Genomic DNA, 27,574 nt, shown 5'->3' on the forward strand with positions numbered 1-27,574 from the left:
GCAGGCAGATAATGCCTCTGGTTGGCACTCACCTTAACCATGTACAGTGTGGTGAGTTGACCAGACACACCTCTACATCAGTGGGTACTTTGCAGCAAGGGATGAACCTGGTGACTAACAAAGTACAGTATACAAGTAGCCAGTTGCCCCTGCCCTGGGCATAGTACTGACAAACCAAATGACCAGAATAAAAAAACATGAACATCAACTACACCACAAAATATCAAAACACCACCCAACCATTAAAACTAAGACTGATGGGCTTCAAAGTACACAGTAACCCCAGGCTACCCTTACGACTTAACACCTGAGTTCAAAGTGAAGAGAAAAGGAAGGAAGAAAAGCTTCCTACGCTTCTTCCCCCAACACAGCCAGCCACAGAGAATGGTCCCAAAGTACTACAATTTTCAAAAGTAGTTTCCACATTACAAAGATAATGGGTCGCGAAGATAGACTTGCACCTCCAGTTAGTCGCTTAAAGAACTGATGATAGAGACAGGTTGTGCTTGAAGGCTAACGATGTGGAGACCACTCTGATCTCATGAGCCTTAGCCTTGATGGACAATAAAACCTCTTCTCCAATCTGAGAATGGGCTTCAGAGATCAGACCCTTCACGAAGAAAGACAAGCCGTTTTTGGACAGGGCACGAGATGGATTTCTAACTGAGCACCATAAATTACTCGTAGGACCTCGAATCTTCTCCGTTCTGTGCAAGTAGTACCTAGTGCTCTTACTGGGCACAGAACTCTCTCCTCCTCAACTGGGCCCAGCATATCCATCTGGCTTTTAATTGTGAAGGAGCGAGGCCAGGGTTTGGTTGGATCTTCATTTTTAGATAAAAAGCCCAAGAAGAATGAACATACGGCATCACCTTGGGAAAATCCAGCTCTCTTGTCAAGAGTGTGCACCTCACTGACCCTTTTGGCGGCTGCTAATGTTATGAGAAAGACGCAGCGAAGCAAACCGAAGAGGCTCGAAGCAAGGTCCCAAGAGCCACTTCAAACTACACCCAAATTCCATGAGATGGCCTCTTGCCCCTTGGATTTGGAGGTATCAAAGAATTTTAGGAGGTTGGACAGGTCTCGATCACCGAACTCAGCATAGCCCTGTATCCTCTGATCGTAGAGAAGGAAAGGCCCATAGATGTCCTCAGGTAGAGGAGAAAATCAGCAATGTCTGCTACAGATGTCTTAGAAGATGAGATGTCATGCCTTCTACACCAGGCTCTAAAGATTGTCCACTTGGCTTGATAGACCTTGTCGGTAGAGGGGCGTCTACACTTCGCAATTGCTTTTGAAGTTGCTCTTAAAAACCCCTTCTGTTTGAGGAGTTTCCTGACAGTCTGAACCCCATCAGGGCCAGAGTGGACAGTCCTCGGTGGAACTGCCTGAAGTGGAGCTGTCTGAGCAGACTTGGTCTCTGTGATAACAACCTTGGGAAGTCTGTCAGCAGCTTGAGAAGATCCGGAAACCATTCCTGTCGCAGCCAGCACAGGGCCACTAGAGTCATTGTGACGTTCGTGTGACTATGGAACTTGTTGAGGACTTCCCATATCATGCAGAATGGTGGGAAGGCAAAGAGATCCTTGTGTGACCAGCCCTGTAGCACGGTGTCCGTTGCCCATGCTAGAGGATCTGGTACTGGTGAACAAAAGACTGGTAGACAATGATTCTTGGACGTCACAAACAGATCCATAAGAGGTCTCCCCCACAATTTCCACAGATCCTCGCACATCTGCGGATGAAGAGTCCAGCCTGTCTGCAAGGACATTGAGCTTGCCCTGGATGAACCATGTCACCAACTTGGTCCAGTTGTGGTCTGCCCATAAAAGGAGAGTTCTCACTGCTTCGTAAAGGGAGAACAAATGCGTCCCTCCTTGCTTCTTATGTACGTCAGGGCCGTAGTGTTGTCTGAGTGTACGGTCACTACTTGATTGTGGACTACCGACATAAAATGCTGAAGGTCCCGCTGAATTGCTGTCAACTCCTTGAGGTTGAAGTGCCAGCGAATCTGCTCCTGGGACCAAGTTCCTGACACTTCTTGGGTGCCTAGAAGCAACCCCCCAACCCAGATCTGACAAGTCTGCATAGAAGCCTAGGCTGGGGTTCAATGGAAGGAGGGACTTCCCTTCTTAAAGCCTGCCTTCTGACTTCCACCACACGAGATCCTCTTTTATTTCTTGTGATACCAGAAAGACAAATGTGTCTGGATGAGCTTTCCTGTCCCAGCTGGCCCGCAGATAAAACTGAAGAGTTCTCGTGTGGAGCCTTCCTAGGGAAACAAATTGCTCCGTGGAGGCTAAGGTACAGAGAAGGCTCATCCATTGGTTCGCCGAGCAGGTTTGGCGGGCGAGGACTTTGTTGACTTTCTTCAGGCATGATTGAATTCTTTTGGGTGACAGAAAAACCTGAATACTCTGGAGTTTATCATCATCCCCAAATAGAGAATTGTCTGTGATGGAAACAGCTGGGACTTCTGGAGATGTTTATCCCCATCAGATGAAGCCACTTGGAGAGCAGAGCAAGGACTCGGGTGAAAATTTGAGGAGAGGTCAAAAGGCAGAAGCATAAAGCCCAAAACTGGTACACTCTGTTGCGAAACACAAACCTTAGATATTTCCTGGACTCTAGATGTACAGGAATGTGGAAATAGGCACCCTGCATGTCTATAGTTGTCATCCAGTCACCCCGGTGAATGGATGACACGACAGATTGGCTGGTTTCCATCTTGAATTTTGTCTTTTCGACAAAGAAATTGAAGGTGTTGACATCCAGTACCGACCTCCATCACCCTGATGCCTTGGGGACTACGAAGAGGCAGTTGTAAAAACTGTCCGACCTGACCTCTTCAACTTCTTTGATGGCCACTCTTCTCGAGGAAAGCTGAAACTTCATTGAAAAGTGCCGAAAACCTCTCGGACCCTACCTAGTAGGCAGTCAACGTGATGGGCGCGTTGAATAACGGAGGCTTCTCCCTGAATGGAATGGAGTAGCCCTGTTTCAGTACTGATACAACCCACTCCTCCTCTACCCTTGTGCTCCACCTTTCCCAGTAATGGAGGAGCCTGGTTCCCACTGGCGCATGGAGGAAAGGATCCTCACTTCTGAGCAGCAGGCTTGGAGGAGCACTTCTTAAAAGGGCAAGCTGAGAAACATAGGTTTGTCCTAGGCCTTGACTGACTTCTGGTCCTGTTACCCCAAAAGGGCAGTGGCTAAAGTGGAGAAATGGGCCTGGTACTCGTAGACGAAGAATCCCTGGGGCATCTAGATGAATGAGCTAAAAGGTCCTGTGCGCTTTTCTTCTGAAGCTCTGAAGAAATGTCGCTGACCGTAGCTTGAGGGAAGAGGTACTGGCGATCGAGAGGAGAGTATAAAAGGGCAGACTTCTGAGAAGCCATGACACTCTTCGTGGTGAACGAGCACCATAGCTCTCTCTTCTTCAGTACTCCCATCACATAGAGAGAGGCTAACTCTTGAGAGCCATCCCTGATGCCCCTATCCATGCACAACAGGACATTCAGCCAATCTGCCATGACATCCTCAAGAAGCGAAGAGTAATTCTTAATCATACAGGCTAATGCACCCACCGACCAGTCCAAGAAGCTTATCACTTCAAAAATTCTAAAAAGGTTCTTCAAAAGGTGGTCAAGTTCTGTAGGGGAGAACATCACCTTAGCGACAGCAAAGGCTGATCTCCGAGACGAGTCTATAGGTCCTGAGAAGTCCTCCTGGGAGGAGGCAGCCACTCCCAGTGAGGGAGCTTCTCCAGTGTTGTATGGAGAATACCTCCAACGCACAAGACAAGAGGGAGGACAACTGAACAAAGACCTCCCTTGCTCTCTCTTATCAGAGTGCCAACTGTCCAGCTCTTTGAGAGCCTTCCTAGTGGAAGATGAAAGCACCATCTTCGGCAGCCTGCAGGAGTCGGCAGGCTTATCAGTGTCGGAAGGGGAGCCCTTATCCATATCACCTTCTCCTTCCGATGAAACGGGGTGGATAAGACTCCTGAGGGGCCTGGGCCAAAGAAGGGGGCTCTCTCTTAAGCAAACTTAAGACGCTGAATTGAAGCTAGCAATGGGTCAGTCAAAACTGCAGCAGGCGTCAAAGGGTTAGCTGTCATCAGGTGTTTGGCATCTGGTGCCAGACGCATTGGAAAATGTGCGGATAGTTCCACAGAAGGCAGAGTCCGTCCGTGTACTTAAGTCTTGGGCGCTGTAGGGTGTTCGGAATACTGAAGGGTGCTTGTGCGATGATGGGCACTCAGGAATAACTAGAGAATCAGGCGCTAAAGAGTGCTTTGGCGCTACCAAGAGTCTGGGTGTAACCATGAAGTTGGCTGCTCTTGGGCGCTTGCGAGAAGACGAGGAGTGTCTTGGTGCAGACGAATGCCTGAGTTCCCCCACAGGGAGTTGTGGAGAAAAGCATTCTGGGGAATTCCAGGAACTACACGAAGGCTGTTGCAGGGGCTCCCTAAATCTCTTGTAAGGCAATGGAGGGGAGCAGACCATATTTGCTGCGGGCCTTTTCAGTGGGCACAATTCATCACTAAAGTGCCACTGGAGGCCTCAAAACTCGAGGACAGCCTACTCACTTCCAAATGGATGCCTTTCGAATGGCGATCCTTTGTCATGACCTGGGAAGTTGCAACAGGTCCAACTGAGGGGATGACTGCCCGTGGGCAGACCACACCAACCTCCCATCAGCCTCCGGTATGACTGCTCCCATGTGTAGGGAAGTACACCAGTGACCTTTGCCTAGGAGCGTCGACGGGACAAGCAGCCACCTCCTCCATTGACACTTCACTAACACTAACACTTTTTTCCACTTTGTCCATAAGGACACACAATGAAGGACCCAGTTGGGTCACTGTATCCACTATTAACCCAATTTTAACATCGAAATTATGCACGAATTTCAACTCGAAGCTGGCAAGGGGGTTGGGGTTGAAGCAAGGGAGCTGGGTAATAGTTGAAGGACTGGGAACAGGTGACACAGTGGGAATAGGCATAGATGGAGCAGGATATTATCATCAGCAGAACTATCTATGGTCCTGCTATCTACCGTCTTATTCTCAGCTCTTATAGCCACCCTACATTTTCTATCTCTGTCTAGTCTTGCTATATGAGACTCCAAAACCTTCCATTTTTTAGCATCCCACTTGGAACATTCGTCATAGGTTTGATAAATTGAACATTCTTGTCCCCTACATCCTATACACATAGAGTGAGAGTCATATTTCTCTTTAAGTCTTGTAGTAAGCGTAGGCTAGCAGCACTAGTGTCAGACATACTAACAAGTCAACAGTCGTAATTATAATCAAAGTCAAGTTGAGAAAAAACATCTTAAATTGAGAAATAATGGTCTCGCTAAGAGAACCTAATGTAAATACAAAGCTGTAGAGCTACCAGTACTTCACCAACAGAAGAATCTCGATGGAAAAGCGACAAAAGCCAAAATTTAAGCCGACTGCTCCCAACTGAACTTCAGCTGGGAACTGGCAGAAAACAACTGAGCTCTCTGCAGAAGTCGTTCCTTGCTTACCCTCAAAGTGGGCAGGGTCTAGTCACCTACATTGGCACGAGCACTACCGCGAATTTCAAAATTTTTAAGTTGCCAGCAAGTGAATCTGTAAGCAATGCAATTACTTGGTAACTTACATATATAAAAAACGCTATTCCAACCTAAACCATCGTGACGACAAATAACAGAGAAAAGGCTGGTAAAAGTCACACACCAAAGAAAACCCCAGTCCCATTACAATTCATTTCTTTAACATTTGGGGCATCACTTTGATTCTTTAGTTGAACACAACACTAAGCTTCCGTAATACTAAATTTTCTCAACAGGCAATAATCAGTTTGACTTCTGCTCCTTATCCACTTGGGTTGATTGTTTAAGCACATGCATCATTCCTGTGATTATTCAAACTTCTTTTTATCAGCTAGGAAGGGATGTATTTCTCTAGTAAAAGAATTCTCATGTTCTCTGATCAAACAATAATATCTAATTCTTAGGCAATGACATTCTCTTCTACTCTTCAAGCCCAGTGTTCTCCTCTTTTACTCCTTCATGGGGCTGTGTTCATGAAAATTTTGGGTGAATCTAATTGTTTTGGCATTGCTTATTTTTATTCATTTATTAATTATCCTCCAGCTTGCTTGCTGGTGAGCTCTTTGACTTTCATTTTTCAACCAACTAATATTTGCATGAATCCAATGTTTCTAATCAATCCACTCTACTTACCTATATTCCAACACCTTTCCAATACTGTCTGGTTTCAGTGTCTGTAAGGTCCTTCATCCTTAAAAACATTTGCAAGGCAACTTGCCCTACCTGTATTCTAGTATGAATCCTGAAAGACTTTCCAGACACATTACCCATAGTGTTCTGACAACTTTCTTGTTTAATTGTTGAATCCTTTGCTTATCCTTCCTCTTAAAAACAAGTACTGTAGTCTGTTTTTCAATCTGCTGGCAATGCACTTGGTAGTAGTTGGCAGCTTGATGAGGAACGGTTGAATTTAAATCCAAATAGCAGCTATACTTTAAGTAATTACTTTGTGATACAAATGGAAGCTTATCTAATGACCTATATTTCTCCCCAAAATATGTTATGTCTGTTAATATTACTACAGGGTTGACAGACTATGAAAAAATGTGCTCTTAAGTCTCAAAGTGAAAAGCATTGTCAACTAAGCCAATGTCTTGAAATGGTTTTGGAAACACTACTCCACATAGAATAATTCTATGTATTTTACATGTATTTTAATGCAAATTAGGACAAATCACATTAAATATCAGGAGAAACATGTACCTACCAACACTGTCTAGACACTAAATTCTACTTTCAACTTGGAATTGATAAACTTTTTTCAGTACTGCAATGAAAATGATATTTTCATAATAAAATTAAGTTTCATATATACTTAACAAGTAATTATATAGCTAATGTATCTACCTCGTGGGTCAATTTTTTGAATTCTGCAGTAACACTTGTTTTACCTAGGTGACAGCCCCGCCCACTACTGGGGAACAAAGGAAGACCTGGCAGCCATTACTCAATTTGTCTGTGCCCTCATGTCCATGAGAGGGGAGGAGGGCAGGCTCTAATCTACAGTAGTAATTACTTGGTAAATGTATATGAAACTTTTATTTTATTATGAAAATATAATTTTCATTTAAGTAGCTTACCAAGTAATTATATAGCTGAATCCCACATTGAATGGAGGTGGGACACATGGACATATTCTACTCCAAAACATTAAGGAATGATAATGACTTTGAAATAGAAGTCTGCCAGCACTGAATGCAATGCTTGCGTGGCTGTTGGGCCATGGGGTGCCTCTACTTCAGTGAGAGCTTTGTAGTGGAGGATATGCCTGATGGCTAACAAAGCATACAGTAAGGTGCCCTTGCCCTGGGCACAGTGCCAAAATTAAAAAACCAGACAATGCTTTCACCTACTCTGAAAATATTTGATAAAAACCACAACCTATCCACTAAGACTGATGGATACTCCAGGTACCTTGTACCCCCAGGCTCCTCAAAACTCAGAAACCCTACACCAAGACGAAAAGATAGTAGGAGAAAAAGAGTGCTTCCCATAATTCTTCACATAATACCATGCCAGCCTTCAAACATAGTAGTGAGGCAAAAATGGACCTGCACTTCCAGTGAGTCGACCGGATAATAGAGGACACGGACATACAGTATGTCTGAAAGGCAATGAAGTAGACACAGCTCTGATGTCATGCGCTCTTACTGTAAAGTTCGGTAAAAAGTCCTCCTGGGTTTGGGCATGTGCTTCTTTAATTAAATCTCTCAAAAAGAACAACAAGGCATTCTTTGACAGAGGACGAGGTGGGTTCCTTACCAAACACCAAAGGTTACTAGATGTACCCCTGATCTTGTCTGTCCTTGTCAGATAGTATTTCAAAGCTCTTGACTGGAGATAGGACTCTCTCTTCTTCCTCGTGACCTAGATTATATGTTGAGTTCTTAACCATAAAAGAAAGATGCCAGGGATTGGACAAGTCCTCATTCTTTGCCAGAAAGCCTAGAGTGAAAGAGCAAACTGTATCTGCTTCAGAGAAACCCACTTTCTTGTCAATGACTTGAAGTTCACTCATGCGTTTAGCTGTAGCTAACGCAAAGAAGAAGAGAGTCTTACGTGTCAGAATCAGAAGAGAAGCAGATCTAAGGCTCAAAACATGGGCCCATCAGCCACTTCAGGACCACATCCAGATTCCAGGAGACCAAAGAATTGTCCTTTTTCCATTTCATCATATCAAAGGACTTTAACAGGTCCTTGATATTGGAGTTCGAAGAGAGATCCAACCCTCTGTGTTTAAAGACTGAGCTAAGCATAGCCTGATAGCCTTTAATGCTAGAGGAAGACAAGTTCCTCCTATTCCTCAGAAAAGGGAGAAAATCTGCAATCTGAGTTACAGTGGTCTAAGAAGATGAGATACTGTATTGCTACTGTGGCACCACCATTGAAAGACTGACCACTTGGCCTGATAGACGAGGCTAGAAGATCTGCACTTTGCAATAGCTTCTGCCACTCCCCTTGAAAACCCCTTCACTCTGACCAGCTTACAGACACTTTGAAGCCTGTCAGAGGAAGAGCGGACAATCCTTGGTGGTGTCTTCTGATGTGGGGCTGTCTGAGTAGAGATGGGTTTTTGGGGAGCAGTCTTTGGAAGTCCACCAACAGACGAAGAAGGTCCGGGAACCACTCTCTGAGGCGACAACGGAGCTATAAGGGTCAAGGTCGCATTGTGGTGCATCTGAAACTTGTTCAACACCTCCCTGATTATGCTGAAGGGAGGGAAGGTATACAGGTGTAGATTTGACCAATCTCGTAGCATGGTGTCCGTGGCCCATGCAAGAGGGTCTGGGGCTGGCAAGAAAACAGAGGAAGACAATGGTTCCTGGAGGTGGCAAACAAGGCTATCATTGGCTTGCCCCATAACTTCCACAGATCTAGACAGTAGGAAGGACCTGCTTCTGATGGCTCAGCTCATCTGCCATCACATTTAACTTCCCCTTGATAAAGCAGATGACCAGAGTCACTCGATTTCAGTCTGCCCACAGCAGTAATTCACTCGCTGCTTGACATAGAGGGAAGTAATGGGCACTGCCTTGCTTTCCAATACAGGCTAAGGCCATGGTATTGTCTGCGTGGACCACTACTGTCTTGTTGCAGACAAGGGAGGCAAAACTCGAAGGCCTAAATGAACTGCCTTCAGCTCTCTTACACTGATATGTAAGCCCTGTTGATCAGGGGTCCACATCCTGGAGACTTCTTGATTGTCTAGCAGGGCTCCCCAGCCTATGTCCGAGGCATCGGAATAGAAGTCTAGGAAGGGACTCTCCTTCTGACAGCCACCACTGCAGGTCTGACTTTATTTCCGGGGTGATCAGGAAGACGTGACTGTCCGGCCGTATCTTTCTGTTCCAGTTGGTCTTCAGGTAAAATTGGAGCGCTATCATCTGTAACCTGCCCAGTCTGACAAAGGTTTCCATGGAGGCCAGAGTCTCCAATAGGCTCATCCATTACTGAGCCAAACAAGACGGAAGGGCTAGAAAATTCCGGACTGTCTGAAGGCAGCTGGATATCCTCTTGGGGGACGGAACGAAAAGCCCGAGAGTTTCAGTATCATCCCCAGATAGAGGATTTCTTGTGAAGGGGTCAACTGGGACATCTGAAGATTTAAAAGAAGGCCCAGCTCCTGGGTTAGAAGAATAATCTTGTGCGTGTCCTCCATGCACTTGTCCTTCAACAGGAATCGAAGTAGCCAGTCATCTAGGTAAAGACTAATGTTGATCCCTACTAAGTGGAGCCATTTCGAAAGAGGAGAGAGAACTTGAGAGAACACCTGTGGGGACTTTGAAAGGCCAAAGCAAAGGGCTTGAAATGGTACACCTTGTCTTGGAAGACAACCCTCAGATGTTTTCTGGACACTGGATAAATTGGAATATGAAAATATGCATCCTGCACAGCTAGGGTTACCATCCAGTCGCCATTCCAAGGACTGGTTGACTTATCTCCATTTTGAATTTTGTCTTCAAGAAGAAATGATTGAGGGCACTTACACTGAGGACTGGTCTCCAACCCCCTAATGTTTTGGGAACCATGAAGAAACGATTGTAGAAAGCCTCTGTGTTGGTGGTCTGAACCTCCTCTATGGTTCTTTTCTGGATGAGGGAGGAGACTTCCTCCGATAGGGTTGAATGTCTCTCGGAGCCTGCTGAGTGCGCTGTCAATGTGATGGGAGAGGTGACCAATGGGGGGCTTTCCAGAATGGAATGACATAGCCCTCCTTCAGAGCCTTGATGATCCAAGGCTCCACTCCTCTTATCAGTCACTTCTCCCAAAACTCTAGAAGTCTGGCTCCTACCAGTACAAGGAGGACATCTGGCTCACTTTTCCTGCCCTGTCTTGGCATAAGTCTTCTTAATGGTCCTGGATGCAAAACAGACAGTTGGACGGGACCTGAAAGATATTCTAAATCTCCCTCCACGAAGGGCTGTTGCTGGAGGGGGGGAGGGGGTCCTATACTGAAAAGAGGAAGATGATTCCCTGGGGCACCTAGAAGACTGGGTCAGCAAGTCCTGCGTTGTCTTTTTCTGCAGATCTGAAGCTATTTCCTTCGTGTCTTGAGGGAAGAGATGAATTTTGTCCTGAGGTGAGAACATCAGAGCTGACTCTTGAGACTGGGTAACTCCCTTGGAAGTGAAGGAGCACCAGAGCTTTCATTTCTGGAGTACCCCAAAGGTAACAAGGGCAGAAAGCTCTAGAGAGCCATCTCTAATGGCTTAGTCCACACGGGACAAAACCCAGAGCCAGTCTGAAGCAACTTCCACAGCAAGATCCTGATGGTCCTTGATCTTCTTGGCCAATTCACCCACAACCCAATCAAGGAAACTGAGGACTTCAAAAACTCTGAAAATGTCCTTGACCAAATTACAGTACAGTATCAAGTTCTGCGGACAAGAACATAATCTTGGCTGATGTGAAAGTCGAATGACGAGAGAAGTCGATCAGGCCAGAGAAGTCCCCTTGGGAGGAGGCAGCAACTCCCAAAGAGGGAGCTTCTCGGTCACGTATGACAAGAACCTCCTGCGAACTAGTCAAGAAGGAGGAAAAGTGAAAGATGCTTTACCCTGGTCTCTTCTGGCAGAAAGCCAATCTCCCATTTCTTTAATTGACTTCTTAGAAGAGGATGAATGAACCACATTGGGGAGTCATGTACTGTCATCTGTCTAGCTCCTCATTAAAAAACGTCGAAGCAGGTGAAGATGGGGGCAGCTGGGACGAAAAAGGAGGGAAGTTCGCCATCAAATATCTCAACAAGGCAGCATATGCTGAAGGAGCCGCAGGTTCTTGGTTGACTTCTTCCCAGGAAATTGGCAACAGGTTGTCATTCTGGGCAGACTTAGGAGCGGGAGGAGGTTTTTTCAGTAAGTCCATAATTTGAGCCAACTGATATTTAATCAGAGCCAAAGCAGGCTCATCAGGGTCCACAGGCGAAGGAGACAAAGTTGAAGGTCTGACTGGAGGCGGTGAAGGAGACTGCAGTCTCTGAGAGGATGAAACAGGTGATGAGCGTCCAGGAGCTGGCGCTGGGCACTCAGAAAATAGAGCGGAGCACTTGGAAGCGGACGGCAAACATTTATGAGCGGGCACTGGGTGCTCCGGAGCCAGGTGTGGGCGCCCAGGTATAAAAGTCGAGTGTACAGGTGAGAAGTTCTCCAGACTGCCCAAAGGAGACAGAGGAGGGCGCTGACAGACAGGAGCAGAACAACCAGAGATCACAGAGTCACTGCAGGAACATATGGGACCGAGAAAGCTTGCAAAGGGCGCTTAAGAGGTTGGGAAGAATCCAGGTAACGTTTACAGCTCTTCCTGTCCATGCTGCAATCATCAGAAGAGCTTAAGGACAAGTTATGCACATCCCTGGACAAGCCTTTCCAATGGCTGTCTACCAACACCTGGGACTGTACAACAGGTGTGATTGGGGGGGGGGAGACTACCTGTGGGCAAACCCCATCAGCCTCCCTTGGACTTTTGGTATATCTTCTCCCAGGTTTGGGGGAGCAGGACAGTGACCTTGGTCTAGGAGAACGACTTGCACTGCACTATCACTTTGCACTTTTTCCATAATCATTTTAATGGAAGCTCCCAAATCTGCAATGGTACTTACAACTAAATTAATTTTCTTATCGAATCTACATTCGAGACTGGCATGGCATTAGGATTGGAAACAATGGAGCCAGGCATGGGAGTAGAAGGATATTCAGTAGAAGGGCCAGTATTAGGAGAAAAATTAGGAATAGGAAACGAAGGAAGGAAGAGTAATAGGGCTAACCTACAAGCTAGGTCTAGGTGTAGCCTCTAAGCTAAGAGAGCGTTTTCAGCTCTAGAAGCCACTTTCCTCTTTTTATCTCTCTCTAACTTGTCTAAATGAGACTTAAGAACTTTCTTTCCACTGATTACCATCCCACTCTGAGCATTCAATACAGGTTTTACCCATACTACAATTTTGCCCTCTACATTTAGAACAAATTGTATGAGAATCATAGCAAGTTTTAGTTAGCCTTGCCTTACAGCCTAACTCACTGCAATAGTGAACACTAGAACCACTAGAATCCAACATAATTCTGAATTTTGTCGAAAATTAATCCAAACTATAACAATAAACTGACTTTAGCCTGAGTGCTAACCAGAGCAAAACAACTGTACTTCACCAAATATGAAATAACAACTGGAAAAATCCAACAAAGCTGCTGCACATGGAGCGATGTTAAGACCATAGTCAGTAGAAAACAATTGAGTAACGGCTGCCAGGTTGTTCCTGCGAAATTCAAAAAGTTGCCGTGCGAGGTAGATTCATTAGCTATGTAATTACTTGTAACTAGTTAATTATGACACAGACCAGTGGTGATAAAACAAAATCCACAGTGAACTGTTTACCTAAACTGTTCTGTGTATATAATAAACTTTCATTAAAAACCTTAGAACTAATGTAACATTAACTCCTTGAAACAAAATGTTCTACTACTGTACGTTGTTTCTAAAAACTCGGTTCATACAAATACCTCTAAAGAAATCTTTTGCTCACCTGTAAAACTGGATGATGCTGAGAGTGTTGTGAAAGTGTAGCATGGGTATGTGTGGTATGGTGTTGCTGCGAATGAGGCGCAGATGGAGCCCCAGCTGTGGCGTTGTGAGGATTATGTGGGGGGGGCTGTGTTTGTGCCCGTAACTGTGGGGGTCCTTGTGGGGGCTGTGGGGCAGCTGCTGGAGGAGGATGTGTTGCAGAGTACTGGTTCAATCTAAGTGAAGTGCCCGCCGCCCCACCCGGCCCTCCACCAAATCCACCCACATCACCTAAAGAAAGAAAAAAATGTAAGACCAACTGGCAATTAAAACATTTAGACACACACAAACTCATATGGCTACACATCTTGTGCCCCTAACTCACCCAGGGAGGAAAAACAGATAATTATTATAATTTAGTTACTCAAGCTAAATTCACTGTAAAATACAGTACGCCAAAAGAATATACACCCCTTTAAATTGCTTAAAATCAACACTAGAAAAGGATAATGGTTTAGAAATTATTAAATATACAATACTATACAATGGTAAGGGAATTACTAAATATAAAACATGAATTAAATACACACTATGTAAAATCATTTCAGTGACCAATGCAACAATAGTAAACCCCACGCATTCGCACTGGATGCATACCACAAACCCCCAAACAGTTCAAATCCGCCAATACTTAAAACCATTAAAAAAAAAACTTAGAACTACCTATTTTGATAGTTCAAACACACAAAAAGAACTCAAAAAATGCTTATACCAGATATCATCCTACTTATGGTGGGTTTAGGTTAAAAAAAACTCATCGTTTGTTGGAAAAGATGTATGTCGAATATAGCCTAGCCTACATTATTCCGTATTCAGTACCACGTATACATATATGGTAGCCTACCCTACACTATAAAGTATACTCTATACATATACGGTATAGCAATTATTAATATCAGCTAATTCTGGAGGTTCATGCAGATTGACTTATGATACAGTAATTCAATATAAAGAGAAATTGAATAACAAACAAGAATTAGCTTAGCCTACACTATGGTATATTGTATACATATATGGCAACCTAGCCTACATTATACTGTACTCTATATTCACATATTAATATCGTATTACATAAACATCAACATAACGAATACAGTATGCATCTTTTCTATGGATCTTTTAAAATGTTATGCTTTGCTTCACTGTATCCAATAATATTATATATATTCTTATATTGCTTTTGTATTATAAAATGCGATCATAGCAATCAATGTTTTGGTTTGGAAATCGATTGCGCAGTAAGTTTATTTTGCTGTATTTAACTCAGTTCAGAGCGCTTTTCTTGCTTCTAGTTAGCATAAATGAATCTCTAGATACTCTATTTATATGCAGGGCTAGTTGCACTGCTATCAACTCTACAAAATTGATATGAAAGCCATTTTCCTCCTGCAACAGTAGACCCAATGTTGCAAACTCCTGTAGATGGGGACCCCAACCTTCCTTTGAAGCATCCATAAAGAGAAACGAATCTGGGGCAAAGGGTACCGTGGAACACCTACCACACAGTTTCCACTCTTCTTACCACAAATTATGTCTGTCAGAACCACTACAGAGGGAACTACAGTGAACTTGTCTGACTGATGTTAGAACCCCTACAGAGGTTACAGCAAGGATGTCTCGCTGATCTGCGGAAGACCACTGGTGGTTCAATTCCATTTGCCGAGATCTTAGTCTCGACCAGGTGTGAGGAACTACCTTTTCCATGGATTTGAGATGGCTTCACAAATTTTTGCTACAACCTTGCATATAGGAATGAGATCTTTTAAGAACACCCTTAGGAGAACATGGATACTACAACATCCTCCCCATCATGGGTCATAACAGAAATGTCCATGTGCACTAGTCTACTATACTCACTGATAAATTGCTTCTTTCCTGGTGTCATCTCAAGCATGGCTCAGCTGATGATTAAGCCCAGTACCTACACAAGATTATCTAGTAGCTGTGGGGTTTCTTAAGTCCTCAACAACCTAATGCCTTGCTTATTAGTCCAAGCAGCAACTAGGGTGAAGACTCTAGTAAAGATCAAGGGATCGTGACCGGCCCACAGAAAAGGACCTCGAACTGGAAGACCCTTCCAAGCCAAAACAACCAGAGAAATATCCTCGAAGACTAGTGAATTGAGACTGGAAAGTATGCATAATCTAATTCAGGGACACTAGGGCCACCCTTGGAAATGGACCACAGCACTGATACTAACATATCCTAACCAAACGGCACTAGATGCAAGATGCTGTTCAGAGGAGTGGAGATGTGTTTTAACAGGCCTGCATCCACCTGAAGCTTTTGGAATGACAAAGAGCCAGCTGTAAAGGCCCCTAAAATTGCTCCTCTTGCCATAATCTACCTCACCTCTCAGTCACGGACAAGAGCAAGAAAAATCTCTCTAGCTCCCTGCATGTCACACAAATCAGAAAGGCTCTCATGTCAAGGGAGAACTCACCTCACGAAAGGCAACCTCCTCACGAAGGGCAACCAATAACTTGTTCTGAGGTTTAAACCACAAGTGTGATGGTCCAGAGTTTCATCTACTACAACAACCACTGGGAAATTTTTAGGGAGGTCTTGTACCTTTTCTACCCATATGAATGGGTGAGCATGGAGCTCACAGGATCACAAGTTGGGAAGAGTTTTAGCATAAAGCTTCCTGGCTGGAATGGCAGGAGACCCATATGACTTTCTGCTCCTTGAATAAAAGGGTGCAGGAGACCTACAGAACAAAAATTAAATTCCTATTTGACCTCTTAAGTTTGATCTTGACCTCTCTTTGCACATCAGCAGTGTGCCATCCAAAGATGAACTCTTTATCTTTTATACTTTATATGTTATTGCCAAGGTAAAATTCCTGTTTGACTTCTCAGTATGACATGACACAACACAAGACACTGGTTTCTTTAAAGGAGTTACTATACATGTCCAACATGGCTTTACCCTACATGAATCAATACGGTTTGTATACCAAGAAAAAATGCAAATTATTTCTGAGATTTGGTATTTGTTCCTACGGGAATACAAAACCTCGCTTTTCATAAATGGAGACACCCCTTTGCCAAAGCAAGAGCACGATACACCTACTACTATATAGGCAGACCCCCACTTTTAAGTGCTTTACTTTTTCGCGCTTCACTTTGTTGCAGATTTTTGTGATACATATCTTTCAATTTTATGCAGGAACTTTCACCAATTCCCAAATTTTTCTAGGGACCGCATCTCCAAAATTATCACTATTTTTTTTTTTTTTGTAGAGCAACACTGAGTATTCACTAATTACTGTATTTTTTCATTAAAAGGCAAGTATTTACATCAAAGTCTAAGCACAGTATACAGTAAATGGATTCTGTAAGTGAAACAACATTGTATTAACCCTTAAGGGATGGTCTAAATATATATTAAACACACCCCCAGACCGGGCAAACTTTAAGGTTGGCCAATTTGAGAAAAAAAACATCAATGGAAAGAAAATATGTAAATGCAGATGGTGTAAGAAAAAAAATTCTAAGAAATTTTTCCCTACCTTCCCCGGAAAGTTGAAAGTGACTTACAGCCCTGTTTGGGGCCTCTTTTAAAAGACATTCGTAAAAATATGCTAATTTTACCAAGTTATACATTGTTTCTGGTAATTTATTTGATTTTATTTTGTAAAATTATAATTACGGCTCACACAGTATCATAACAGATAAGAACTAAAATCAGTAACAAATTCTGAGTATATTACACGATTTATTGAGATGGGGAGATGCGGTAACTTTTTGTGAGGTATAAATGTTTTTTTCTAATACTTCTTAGCAAAATTACAATTATAGCTGACATTCTATCATAAAAGATAAGAACTAAAACCAACGGCAATCCCTGGGTATATTTATGAGCAAATGAATAAGAAGACATCATGGGATACAGTGGGGCAATAGAATCCTCCTTCCAGTGTCAAGGCACACCCATCCCCTCTGTCCTGTCCTGTGCTGAGCTGCTACAGTTGCCGTAAGTCATTTATGGACCACTGAAGTACTATGAACATCTTTCCCACTAAATTTATCCATATAGTATGGCACATAACATACTCACATGAGTCAGCCATCCAATACTCAAAACCTGTTATTGGTCATCATATGATGATGCCCGTCCATTAAGGGTTAACATTTTTCTATTTTTTCACTAAAGGATATACTGAGAGAGAGAGAGAGAGAGAGAGAGAGAGAGAGAGAGAGAGAGAGAGAGAGAGAGAGAGAGAGAGAGAGAGAGAGAGAGAAACTCATAGTCTAAGCACAGTGACTAGTTGCGAACAAGACTTCACAGGCTCTGGTAAACTACAGCTGGGGAGGAGAATAATACTGTGTTGCCTACATATGAAATTCGGATTTTAAATATTTTTATGGCGAGTAGAGATGAAACATCAACGGTGACAAAATATTCTCTTGTATACTATTATAATATGTGTGATAATCATAATCCACTAAACTTATAATGAAATACAGTACAGTAAATCAGACAAAAGCAAAAAATTTGGCAACACGTACGTAAGTACGTATGCACTCACTTATAGTGAACTTCCTGAATTTGTTTATTTCCGTATTTTTTATGCTTATGGTACAGTATTTATTGACATTTCATTAAAGGACATGTACAGTACAGTACTGGTATAAAAGAGAGAGAGAGAGAGAGAGAGAGAGAGAGAGAGAGAGAGAGAGAGAGAGAGAGAGAGAGAGAGAGAGAGAGAGAACTGAGATTCTGTCATCGGAGAACTTGCTACTGGTGGTTTTGAGTTGCCTACATATGAAGTTCAGATTTTAAATATTTTAAAGGTGATTAGAACAATATACAGGTTGACCATCACTAATCCGGCAATCAGTAGTCCGGAACAATCAGTAATCCGGCACAAATTTCGGCTAGAGTTATTTCTAATGTTTCCGCACTAATTTTCAAATTTCCAGGGTCGCTGCTCTAACTCGCTCGCTGGCCGCTTCGATTTGGTGGCGCTGTGTGCTGCATCGACAAACTGGAGGTGTTTGTAAACGCAAGCATGCTTTTGCTGTTCCATTTTTTACATTTATTACTGTCTTTTGGCCTACGCTAAGGTATATCATATAGGCTACATATATGGTAACCTAGCCTACATTATACTGAACTCTATTCACATATTAACAGCATTATACAAACATCAACATAACGAATGTGCATCTTTTTCATGGATCTTTTAAAAAGTTATGCTTTACTACTGCATTGTATCCAATTGCGTATATTCTCAGATTGCTTTTGTATTATAAATTGCGATCAGTGTTATGTTTTGGAATCGATAAATCGGTGTTTATTTCGCCGCATTTAACTCGGTTCAGTGCGCTTTTCTTGCTTCTAGTAAGCGTAAATGAATATAGATACTTTATTTATTTGGGACAAGGATATTTTTCGTTATATGAAGTGTTTTTAAGTCGAAATATAACTTAAATACTTATCCTTGTGAAATTAATTTAGCTATTTTTTTCGTTAATATATGACGTTCGCGGGAATCGCGGCTGGCCGTTTTGGGGGCATGTTTTTGTGTAAAAAAAATCAAGATTCCGTTCGCTATTTTCTCTTGATTTCATCATAATACGAGCTTTACGTAATTATCTTTTATCGGCGTGAAAACAGCAGTAATTTGTATTCTTTCATGCCCAGTAGTTTTGATTAAAATACATTCTCTCCAATTTTATTTACGGTCGAGTTTCATCCATGTTGCCGATGCATGATAATTTATAGTCATTAGCAGCTTGAACATTGTTTTCTCAGCTTCAGCTACAACTTGCAGCTTAAAGTTACTAAAGCAGTATATTTCCTTGCCGATCTTTTCTCCAAAGCGAATAAGGGTATAGTGTAAAAAATATATCAGTCCTATTGTACAGTACTTAACGTCATTTGTAACATAACGACAGTAATTGTTTGACCGTACGATAGTTGAAATACAAGCAAAACAGTTGTTATCCGATACGATTATTAGCAAAACAACAGTTTCCCGTTCGGTTGTTCATGGCTGTACGCATTTACGCAAGAGTCTAATGTTACTGACAATACTTTTATCATTCTCTTTTAGTTTTTTAACTAGCAGATGGAATAAAGAGATGGAGGAAAAGAAGCTGGTCTGTTTTAAGTTGGTCTCTCTCGCTGCCTGCGTCTGCGTGAAATCTAAAAATATTTCCTAAATATTTTCATATCGGTATTAATTGCTAACCCCATTGTAAACTCGAAATATCGTAATTCGAGCACTACCTGTATTTGATAATTGTCTTTTCTTTATTAACCAGCTTGTACTGATTTATAGGATATTTTAATTCTGAGATGAGGTGCTTAGCTGCTGGGTTTCGTGTATTCTAGCCTAATAAATGGCTAATCCGGCACCCTCCAGGTCCCAATGACGCCGGATTAGTGATGGTCAACCTGTAATAACAGTAAATACGGAATCTGTAAGTGAAATAATGTTTTGTTGATATTTTGCTGTGTTTTTTCATTAAAGGATATGTATACAGAGAGAGAGAGAGAGAGAGAGAGAGAGAGAGAGAAATGACGGAACAAGTTTTAAATAAATTTACGGGAGATAGTGAGGACTAACTACAAAACGACTAGGTCGAGTACAACGTCAACCAAGAACTTTTTTTTATCATAAATGTAGTATTTGTATGTCATCACGAAAATACTAACAAACAAATCTAGCATTCTGTTTGGAGGTATGTACGTGTCCCATTGTTCTAAACTACCCATGTATTTTTGATATGCTCTATACAGTAGTATTATCCTAAAATACGTACTGCACAGTAAATATTCTAAAGTGATCTTACAGCACAGCAAAATTCATTAAAATGTACGTACATTATGTGCAGTACAATACACAATGTGCAAAATTACGTTAGGGCAAAGAAAACGTGCATGTCTGAATTATAGGGGATACTTAATAACAGTTGTATGCGGGTACATAATGTTGCAAGATGAATTTGAAATATTGGGGTGTTCTGGGATGATAGTATGAGGCATATTTTTGTTTGAAATGTTAAGTTGGGTGATGAACTGTTAAAATAGGCAGTTATAAGTGTTTTAGTTTAAGAGGTACAGGGTATTTGGCAGTTGTAAACCATTTTTAGGTATTTTTAGAGGGGATTTTGCATTTCCACATTGGGTTCTGGAACCTATCCTCATGTTAAAGTAGGGATGCACTGTAATTCGCTTCTCTTGCACGCTAATATTGTCAATGACTGGCCAGTGTTCATATTTTGGCGAATATAAACAGCATGTAATCAGCAGTTTTATTTTCTCTAGAACTGCAGGGTAGTGAAAACTGGTGCAGTAAATCCGGAGACTTTCCGCCAGATCCTTTCGGTATTTCTTCTGTCGTCTTTACCAGCAGATGGATTCTGGATATTGCTAAGCTTCTTTTGCAGTTTTTCTTGTCGACATGTTTTTACTACCATGCACTTCTCAAAGGGGATCTCCTGTCATGCTAAGGAAGATACCATATATAATCATGCCAGGACCACCCATAACCTAATAGTAAAAAAAAAAAGAGGTGATTATTATCCCTAACATTGAGATAATGTTATAGGATGGCTTTGAAATGATAATGGCGTGTTCTGGATTGATAGTCTGAGGTATAATTTTATTTAAACTGTTAAGTTGGGCAATGAACTGTTAAAATAGGCAGTTATAAATGTTTTTGTTTAAGGAGCACAGGGTTTTTGGTAGTTGTACGCCAGTTATAAGCATTTTAAGAGGGGATTTTGCATTTCCATAAAAGTGGGGGAGCTCTGTACTGTTAACTCCATACTTCCCTTACAGTTGACACTCTCACATCCTTAATCACCTGACTCCCCATCACAGTGGTCCATCCAATCGGGAAGGAGGCCCACAGAATGTTGTCTGCCTGTACCCTGGAGAGGCTGCTTGGCAAGATGCCATGTACCCACCATACTGCTCTGGCTCCTAAAGTTAAGTAACTTACTCCAAGAGGGGCTCTGACCCCTGTGTCTCTCACATCCTTCCACAGGACATCTCATCCACAGCCACATTGGTCCAGCCATCCTTCCCCTCCTGTGGGAGAGCTCCATAGTGGCCGGAGCCCTTGTGCGACTCTACGTCACCACTACCCATCTCCTGGGCCACCACTACTGGACCCAGAGTGAATTGTCCAAGGACCTGTGGGCTATGTCTCTCAGGCTGTGAAGGTGGACTGTTGCTTTACTTGGGGGATGGATTGGTTTTTATGGGAAGCAACTATTGGGCCTATCCCTGAATGTCATGGGCCCTATCCTTGCCCTGGAGGCCTCCTCCCTCCTGGTTGGCAGTGTTTGCCCTAGTTATTACCTCCCAAAACCAGGTGGAGATGGCATTTCTCAACACCCCTTTTTCTTTCTCCCCATACCATCAGCCTCCTACACTCTGGACGATGGACCACTGTCCTCTTTAGGTAGTGTCTGACAACTTTCACCGGTCACAATACAATCTCCTCTCTCCTCCTGCAAAATTACCCAGGGACAGGATAGAAAGCCTCTTGAACCTTAGGTCTGGGACTGCAAGGTTCTGTGTCTGAACACAAACTTGAAGGATATGATCACCCAACCTTCCCAGTGGGAGACCAAGTAGGAAAGTATGTAGAGCTCCCCAACCCTCTTAGCCAAGGCTAGAGCCAGTAGAAACATAGCAGATTTTTAAAGTAATTTATATTTTTTCCTAACATACAAACCTGAAGGTCTTTACATAGGATTTGGCTTGCGAATGCGAGCTGGAATGGCAGTTTAACTTTCAATAGACAAGGTCATCAAGTATCAACAGTAGGGGGAAGCCCTGCCCACTAATTGGTCTGCACTCCACTTTGCCTTTTCAGCCCAGGACCAGAATATGGTTCATAAATGTGAAGACCTTCAGGTTTGTATGTTAAGAAAAAAACAAATTACTTAAAAAATTTCCTATCTGTTCCTACACAAATACAAACTTTTGGTCTTTACATAGGAGACTTACCCATTGGAAGGTGGAGTCTGGGTAAATCTCTAGATCGACAGGTAATTCTTCCCACCCAGGAATACCTTAGTGGTCTTGAAGAGCTGAGGAAGGAATCCCGCACCTCGAGCCTGTTGAACATGTGGGATGTTACAACTGCTAGACTTCTGGAGGTGAAGTAATGAGTTTGTGTCTTTACAGTACATCAATAAAGGCTTGGATGAACTCATACTGTTGGACACAATAAGACTGCTAATAAAACCAACGGGTTTGTTTCACTGTCAATCCCTCTCTCCCCTTGTCTAAAGAGAGATGGAGCATGCATCTAACAATCTGCTAAAGATGAAAGACAGGGTGCTCCTGTCATATAGACTAACCTGCATGACTCACCAGTATAGTGCAAGAAGGCTTGCTACCTGCCTCTCTGCTGTACGGGAGAGAAAGGTAAAAGAGAATGGGGACAAGACCAGTCACTCACTCACATTGTATCCCACTTACTGATCATCTTAGACAAGATGCAACATGTTCCCTTAGGAGAGCCAGATGAGCTACACAACTTGTTGAGCAACCACCATGGGACCCAAGGAAAACGTGTCCAATAACTTATCCGCAATGTCCTGAAGGTAAAATGACATGTATGATGTGGTCTGGCGGGACCACACCCTGCTCATAATACCCGTTGAACCTACAGGTTCTTCCAAAATGTGAGGGCAATATCCCTAACCTCATAAACTCTTGCCCAGACTGTGATCCCATCTACCTTGTCACACAAAGAGTATGCCCGCTTGATTGTCTCACGAAGCCAGAAAGAGATCATGTTCTTCGACATCTCTTCCTTGGTCGATCTGGTGCTAATGAAGAAGCGTCAACACTCAGACCTGAGATGCCGAGTTAACGTAAGGTAGTACCAACTCTCTTCACTGCAGCCAGGGCAAGCAAGAAAACAGTCTTACAGGTAAGATCCCTCTCTGATGGCTCTCTCAATAGCTCATATGGTGGACGAGTCAGGCTCCTTAAAATAGTCACATCTTAGGGGGACCAAGTTCCCTGTGTGGGTAAGACTGTTCAAAACTTCTCAAAAGCATTGAGATCTCCCACAAGGATGAGAGATCTACCCCCCTGCAACTGGGGGACCTGGCCAGGGGCAGCTCTATAGCCCGTGATGGTCGCAACTGAGAGAAGCTTCTCTTGGCAAAGACACAAAAGAAAATCTGCTACCTGCTGAAGAGTAGCTCTGACCAGCAAGATGTCTTGTCAATGACACCAACTACAGAAGGCAGCCCATTTCCCCTGGTACACAGCCGCTGAGGATTTCTGCAGGCACCCAGATATCTCCTTCGTTGTGTGGCGAGAAAAGTCTCTTGCTTGCAAGAGACACTGGATAGTCTCCAGGCGTGAAGTGCCAGCCCTTCTACTGCCTTGTGATACCTCTCTATGTATAACTGGCACAGCAGGCTGTACCACAGGGGAATCTCTCTCGGTACCTTTGGTAACAAAGCTAGGAGGTCTGGATACCACTCGGCATGAGGCCATTTGGGAGTTACCATTCAATTCCAGATTCAGGGTGATCAAGGCACCCAAAGAATCAGACAGAACGGAGGGAAGGCGTATGACTCCAGGTTGTCCCATGGGTACTGGAACATGTCTTCATCACTGCCCATGGGTCCAGTACAATTGAGACAAACTAGTAATTTCCTGTTGTACTGGGTTGCAAAAAGATCTAACACTGGAAAGCCCTAAAGATCGAACAGCTTCTCCGCAATGTTTTGGTGTAGGGACCATTCTGTCCCTATCACCTGACTCTGGCGATTGAGCTTGTCTGCCAGAACATTCTGGGACCCAGGACTGTTTCTGGCTGACAACTCTACTGAGTGCGCTACCACCCATTCATGCACCTACACTGCCAACTCATATACAGGAAGGAAACTAGCCCTCCCTGCTTGTTGATGTTTGCCACCACTGTGGTGCTGTTGCTCATAAACACCATGGCATGCCCCAAAACTCGGTCCTGAAACTTCTGAAGGGCTAAAAAAAGACTGCCTTGAGTTCCAGGACACTGATGTAGAGGTCTGTCATTCTAGTTCCACACACCTGACACTAGCAACCCCTCCAAGTGTGCGCCCATCCTTCCGTAGATGCATCTAAAAGCAGATACATCTCAGGAGGGGGAGTACCTAATGGCACTCCTATTAACCCTTAAACGCCGAGCCTCTATTTACAAAAGTGTCTCCCGTATGCCAGTGTGGTTTGACCAGTGTGGTTTGAGAGTTAGCACCGAAGCAGAAAGAAAGTTTTTTCCAAAAAATCACAGCACGCTTAGTTTTTAAGATTAAGAGTTCATTTTTGGCTACTTTTTTTGTCACTGCCTGAAGTTTAGTATGCAACCACCAGAAATGAAAAAAAATATTATCATATATAAATATTGGAATATATGACAGCGCAAAAAAAAAATTCATGTATAATTGTATACAGATCGCGCTTTGAGCAAAACGGTTAAAGCTAATGAGTTTTTTTTTTTTTGTTGTATTGTACACTAAATTGCGATTATTTTGGTATATAACAAATTGTAAAATGATCAAAGCAACACAGAGAAAATATTATCACAAAATGATACATGAATTCGTAACGCACGGATGTAAAAAAGTTTTTTCAAATATTCACCATAAATCGAAATATTTGTTGCAAAATGAAGGTAATTGATTGAATATTACTAGACTGTAAGTGTTTTAGCTTACAATTGCAGTTTTCGACCATTTCGGTTGAGTTAAAGTTGACTGAAGGTCAAATTTTTTCTATTTATCATGATTTACATGAAAATATTTCAAAATTGATAAAAGCTACAACCATGAGTTATTTTTCTTGTATTCTACATGAAATTGCACACATTTTCATGTGTAACAATTCATGTTACGCCCAATAGAAAACGGTGCAAAAATTACGACAAAATGACTAAAGAAATTCTGAGATTTTCAGCAGAGTTAGCATGCGCGGAGGTAAGGAAAAAGTTTTCTTCAAAAATTCACCATAAATTGAAATATTGTGCTAGAGACTTCCCGTTTGATGCAAAATGAAGGTAAATGATTGAATGTTACTAGAATGTAAGAGCTTTAGCTTACAATTGCATTTTTCGACCATTTCGGTCGAGTCAAAGTTGACCAAAGGTTGAAATTTTGGCACTTATCATGATTTATATGAAAATATTTCAAAACTGATAAAATCTACAACCATGAGTTATTTTTTGTTGTATTCTACATGAAATTGTGCACATTTTCATGTAAAACACTTTATGTAACGCATAATAGAAAATGGTGCAAAAATTACGACAAAGTGACTAAAGAAATTCTGAGATTTTCAGCAGAGTTAGCGTGCGCGGAGGTAAGGAAAATTTTTTTTTTTAAATTCACCATAAATTGAAATATTGTGCTAGAGACTTCCCAATTGTTGCAAAATGAAGGTAAATGATTGATTGTTACTAGAATGTAAGAGTTTTAGCTTACAATTCCATTTTTCCACCATTTCGGTCGAGTCAAAGTTGACTGAAGGTTGAAATTTTGGCACTTATCGAGATTTATATGAAAATATTTCAAAATTGATAAAAGCTACAACCATGAGTTATTTTTGTTGTATTCTACATTAAATTGTGCATATTTTCATGTATAACACTTTATGTAATGCCTAATAGAAAACGGCGCAAAAATTACGACAAAGTGACTAAAAAAATTCTGATTTTCAGCAGAGTTAGTGCTCAGACTCTCCCTCATAAGCACTGAAACCACTGAACTCCAGTTCACTTTCATGCTGTGGCTCTCATATGGACATTGGGGCAAATACTCGTTGTCACTGACATCGGGCGTGATGTCCTCGTCACTAGATGACCAACTGCCATCAAAATGAGGACTTTCCACCTGCTCTCGATCGAGCTCCCAAATGTTTACGAATGCCTCTCAGGACACCCCGATGTTTCCTAGGGGTCGTAAAAGGCACAGGGTGCGGCCCTTGGTCCCTTTTGGCCACACATGGCCGTACAACACGGTGTTGAAAAACTGGGTCACCTTAGGTGCTTGGTCCCTCTCCAGCATCCAAATCTAAATCGCCCCTCACACGCTCACTACCGACATTGGGACATCTCTGCAAACGTCCTATTGCGTCACAAACATGCTAACACTTGCACAAGTTCAGCAAAACATGAATGCGTCGAGAAATCGCTCTCTGACAATGCGTCGCTGATGCTTTGTAGTGCGAGAAGAAAGAAATTTGCGCATGCGCAGCTGGGTCACGCTTGTAAACAAAACAACAGTGTGATCCGTGAACTCCCAACATCCCTCAAGGCGCGTGATTTAAAATTTTCCACAAACTAGGCCTATAAGTATTTTTTCGTGAATATTTAAAAAGACTTTTTGTAGTCGACGTATTTTACGTCCACTTGGCACCCGACAGACAATTTTTGTCGACGTAAAATACGTCCAGTCGGCGTTAAAGGGTTAGGATCTTTCCTTACCTCCTCTGAGAGAGGGATTGGAAAGAATGGAGGGTCCTTTGTCATGGACCAAAATTCCTTCATCCTCCACTGAAGAGAGCATAGGTGAAGCCACCCATGAGGGAGGAGAACAAATAGCCACTGACAAGCATGTTGTTCCTGTCGAGACAGGAACTTCTGCGCTGCCCCTCTGAGCCTGTTGATATGCGAGTCCAAAGGGAAGGCTCTCGTTGCTGCTGCATCTATTAGCATGCCCAGATACTTTACCCTCTGCTTGGGTGTGAGATCAGATTTCACGCTCTGCTTGGTGTGAGATCAGATTTCTCTAAGTTGACCACCATTCCCAGGTTGTGACAAAATTCGAAAAGATGATCCTTGTCCTGAAGCAACTGTGGCAACAAGTTCGCCAGGACCAGCCAGGTGTCCAGGTACCTCAACAGACGTATCCCATGCAAATGGGCCCAAGCAAGGACAAGTGTGAACAAAGGGGTGAACACTTGGGGAAGTGGCTGAGAGCCCAAAATAAAGTGCCCTGAATTGGAAAACTGTCTCCCTAGGGGTAAAGCGAAGGCAGTTGTGAGAGGAACGATGGATGGGTACAGTAAACTCCCTGTATTCGTGGTCTCACCTATTTGCGGATTTCTCTATGGAGCATATGTATGCATTATTCACTGAAAATCCGCCCATTCACAATATTTTTCACTGAGAAATATTCACTAATTACTGTATTTTCATCTCATTTTCATGACTAAATGCACTTTTTGTGATAAAACTATTAAAATATTCAAGTAGTGCTTGAGTTACGATAGTTCACCTTAAGATAATTCGATTTTGCAATGGGGTAAACAATTAATACTGATACCACAATATTTATAAAATATTTTTAAATTTCGCACTGGTGTAGGCAGCAGCATACAATCTGGCAGCGAGAGAGACCAAATTACAATAGACCAGCTTCTTTTCCTCCAACTCTTTATC

The 27,574-nt window shown here is 42.7% G+C and overlaps 1 protein-coding gene across 8 annotated transcripts in view; it reads right to left on the reverse strand.

Moving 5' to 3' along the window:
- Window positions 1-27,574, reverse strand: part of LOC136843737 (eukaryotic translation initiation factor 4 gamma 1-like) — a 721,796-nt gene that overhangs the window by 431,782 nt on the left and 262,440 nt on the right. For all 8 annotated transcript variants that reach the window (XM_067112379.1, XM_067112380.1, XM_067112378.1 and 5 more), the window contains one exon: window positions 13,127-13,395. In XM_067112379.1, the coding sequence (XP_066968480.1) occupies window positions 13,127-13,395 (269 nt within the window). The remainder of the gene's footprint in view (window positions 1-13,126; window positions 13,396-27,574) is intronic.

The sequence above is a fragment of the Macrobrachium rosenbergii genome, chromosome 12, assembly GCF_040412425.1.
Source record: "Macrobrachium rosenbergii isolate ZJJX-2024 chromosome 12, ASM4041242v1, whole genome shotgun sequence".
Classification (NCBI taxonomy): Eukaryota; Metazoa; Arthropoda; class Malacostraca; order Decapoda; family Palaemonidae; genus Macrobrachium; species Macrobrachium rosenbergii.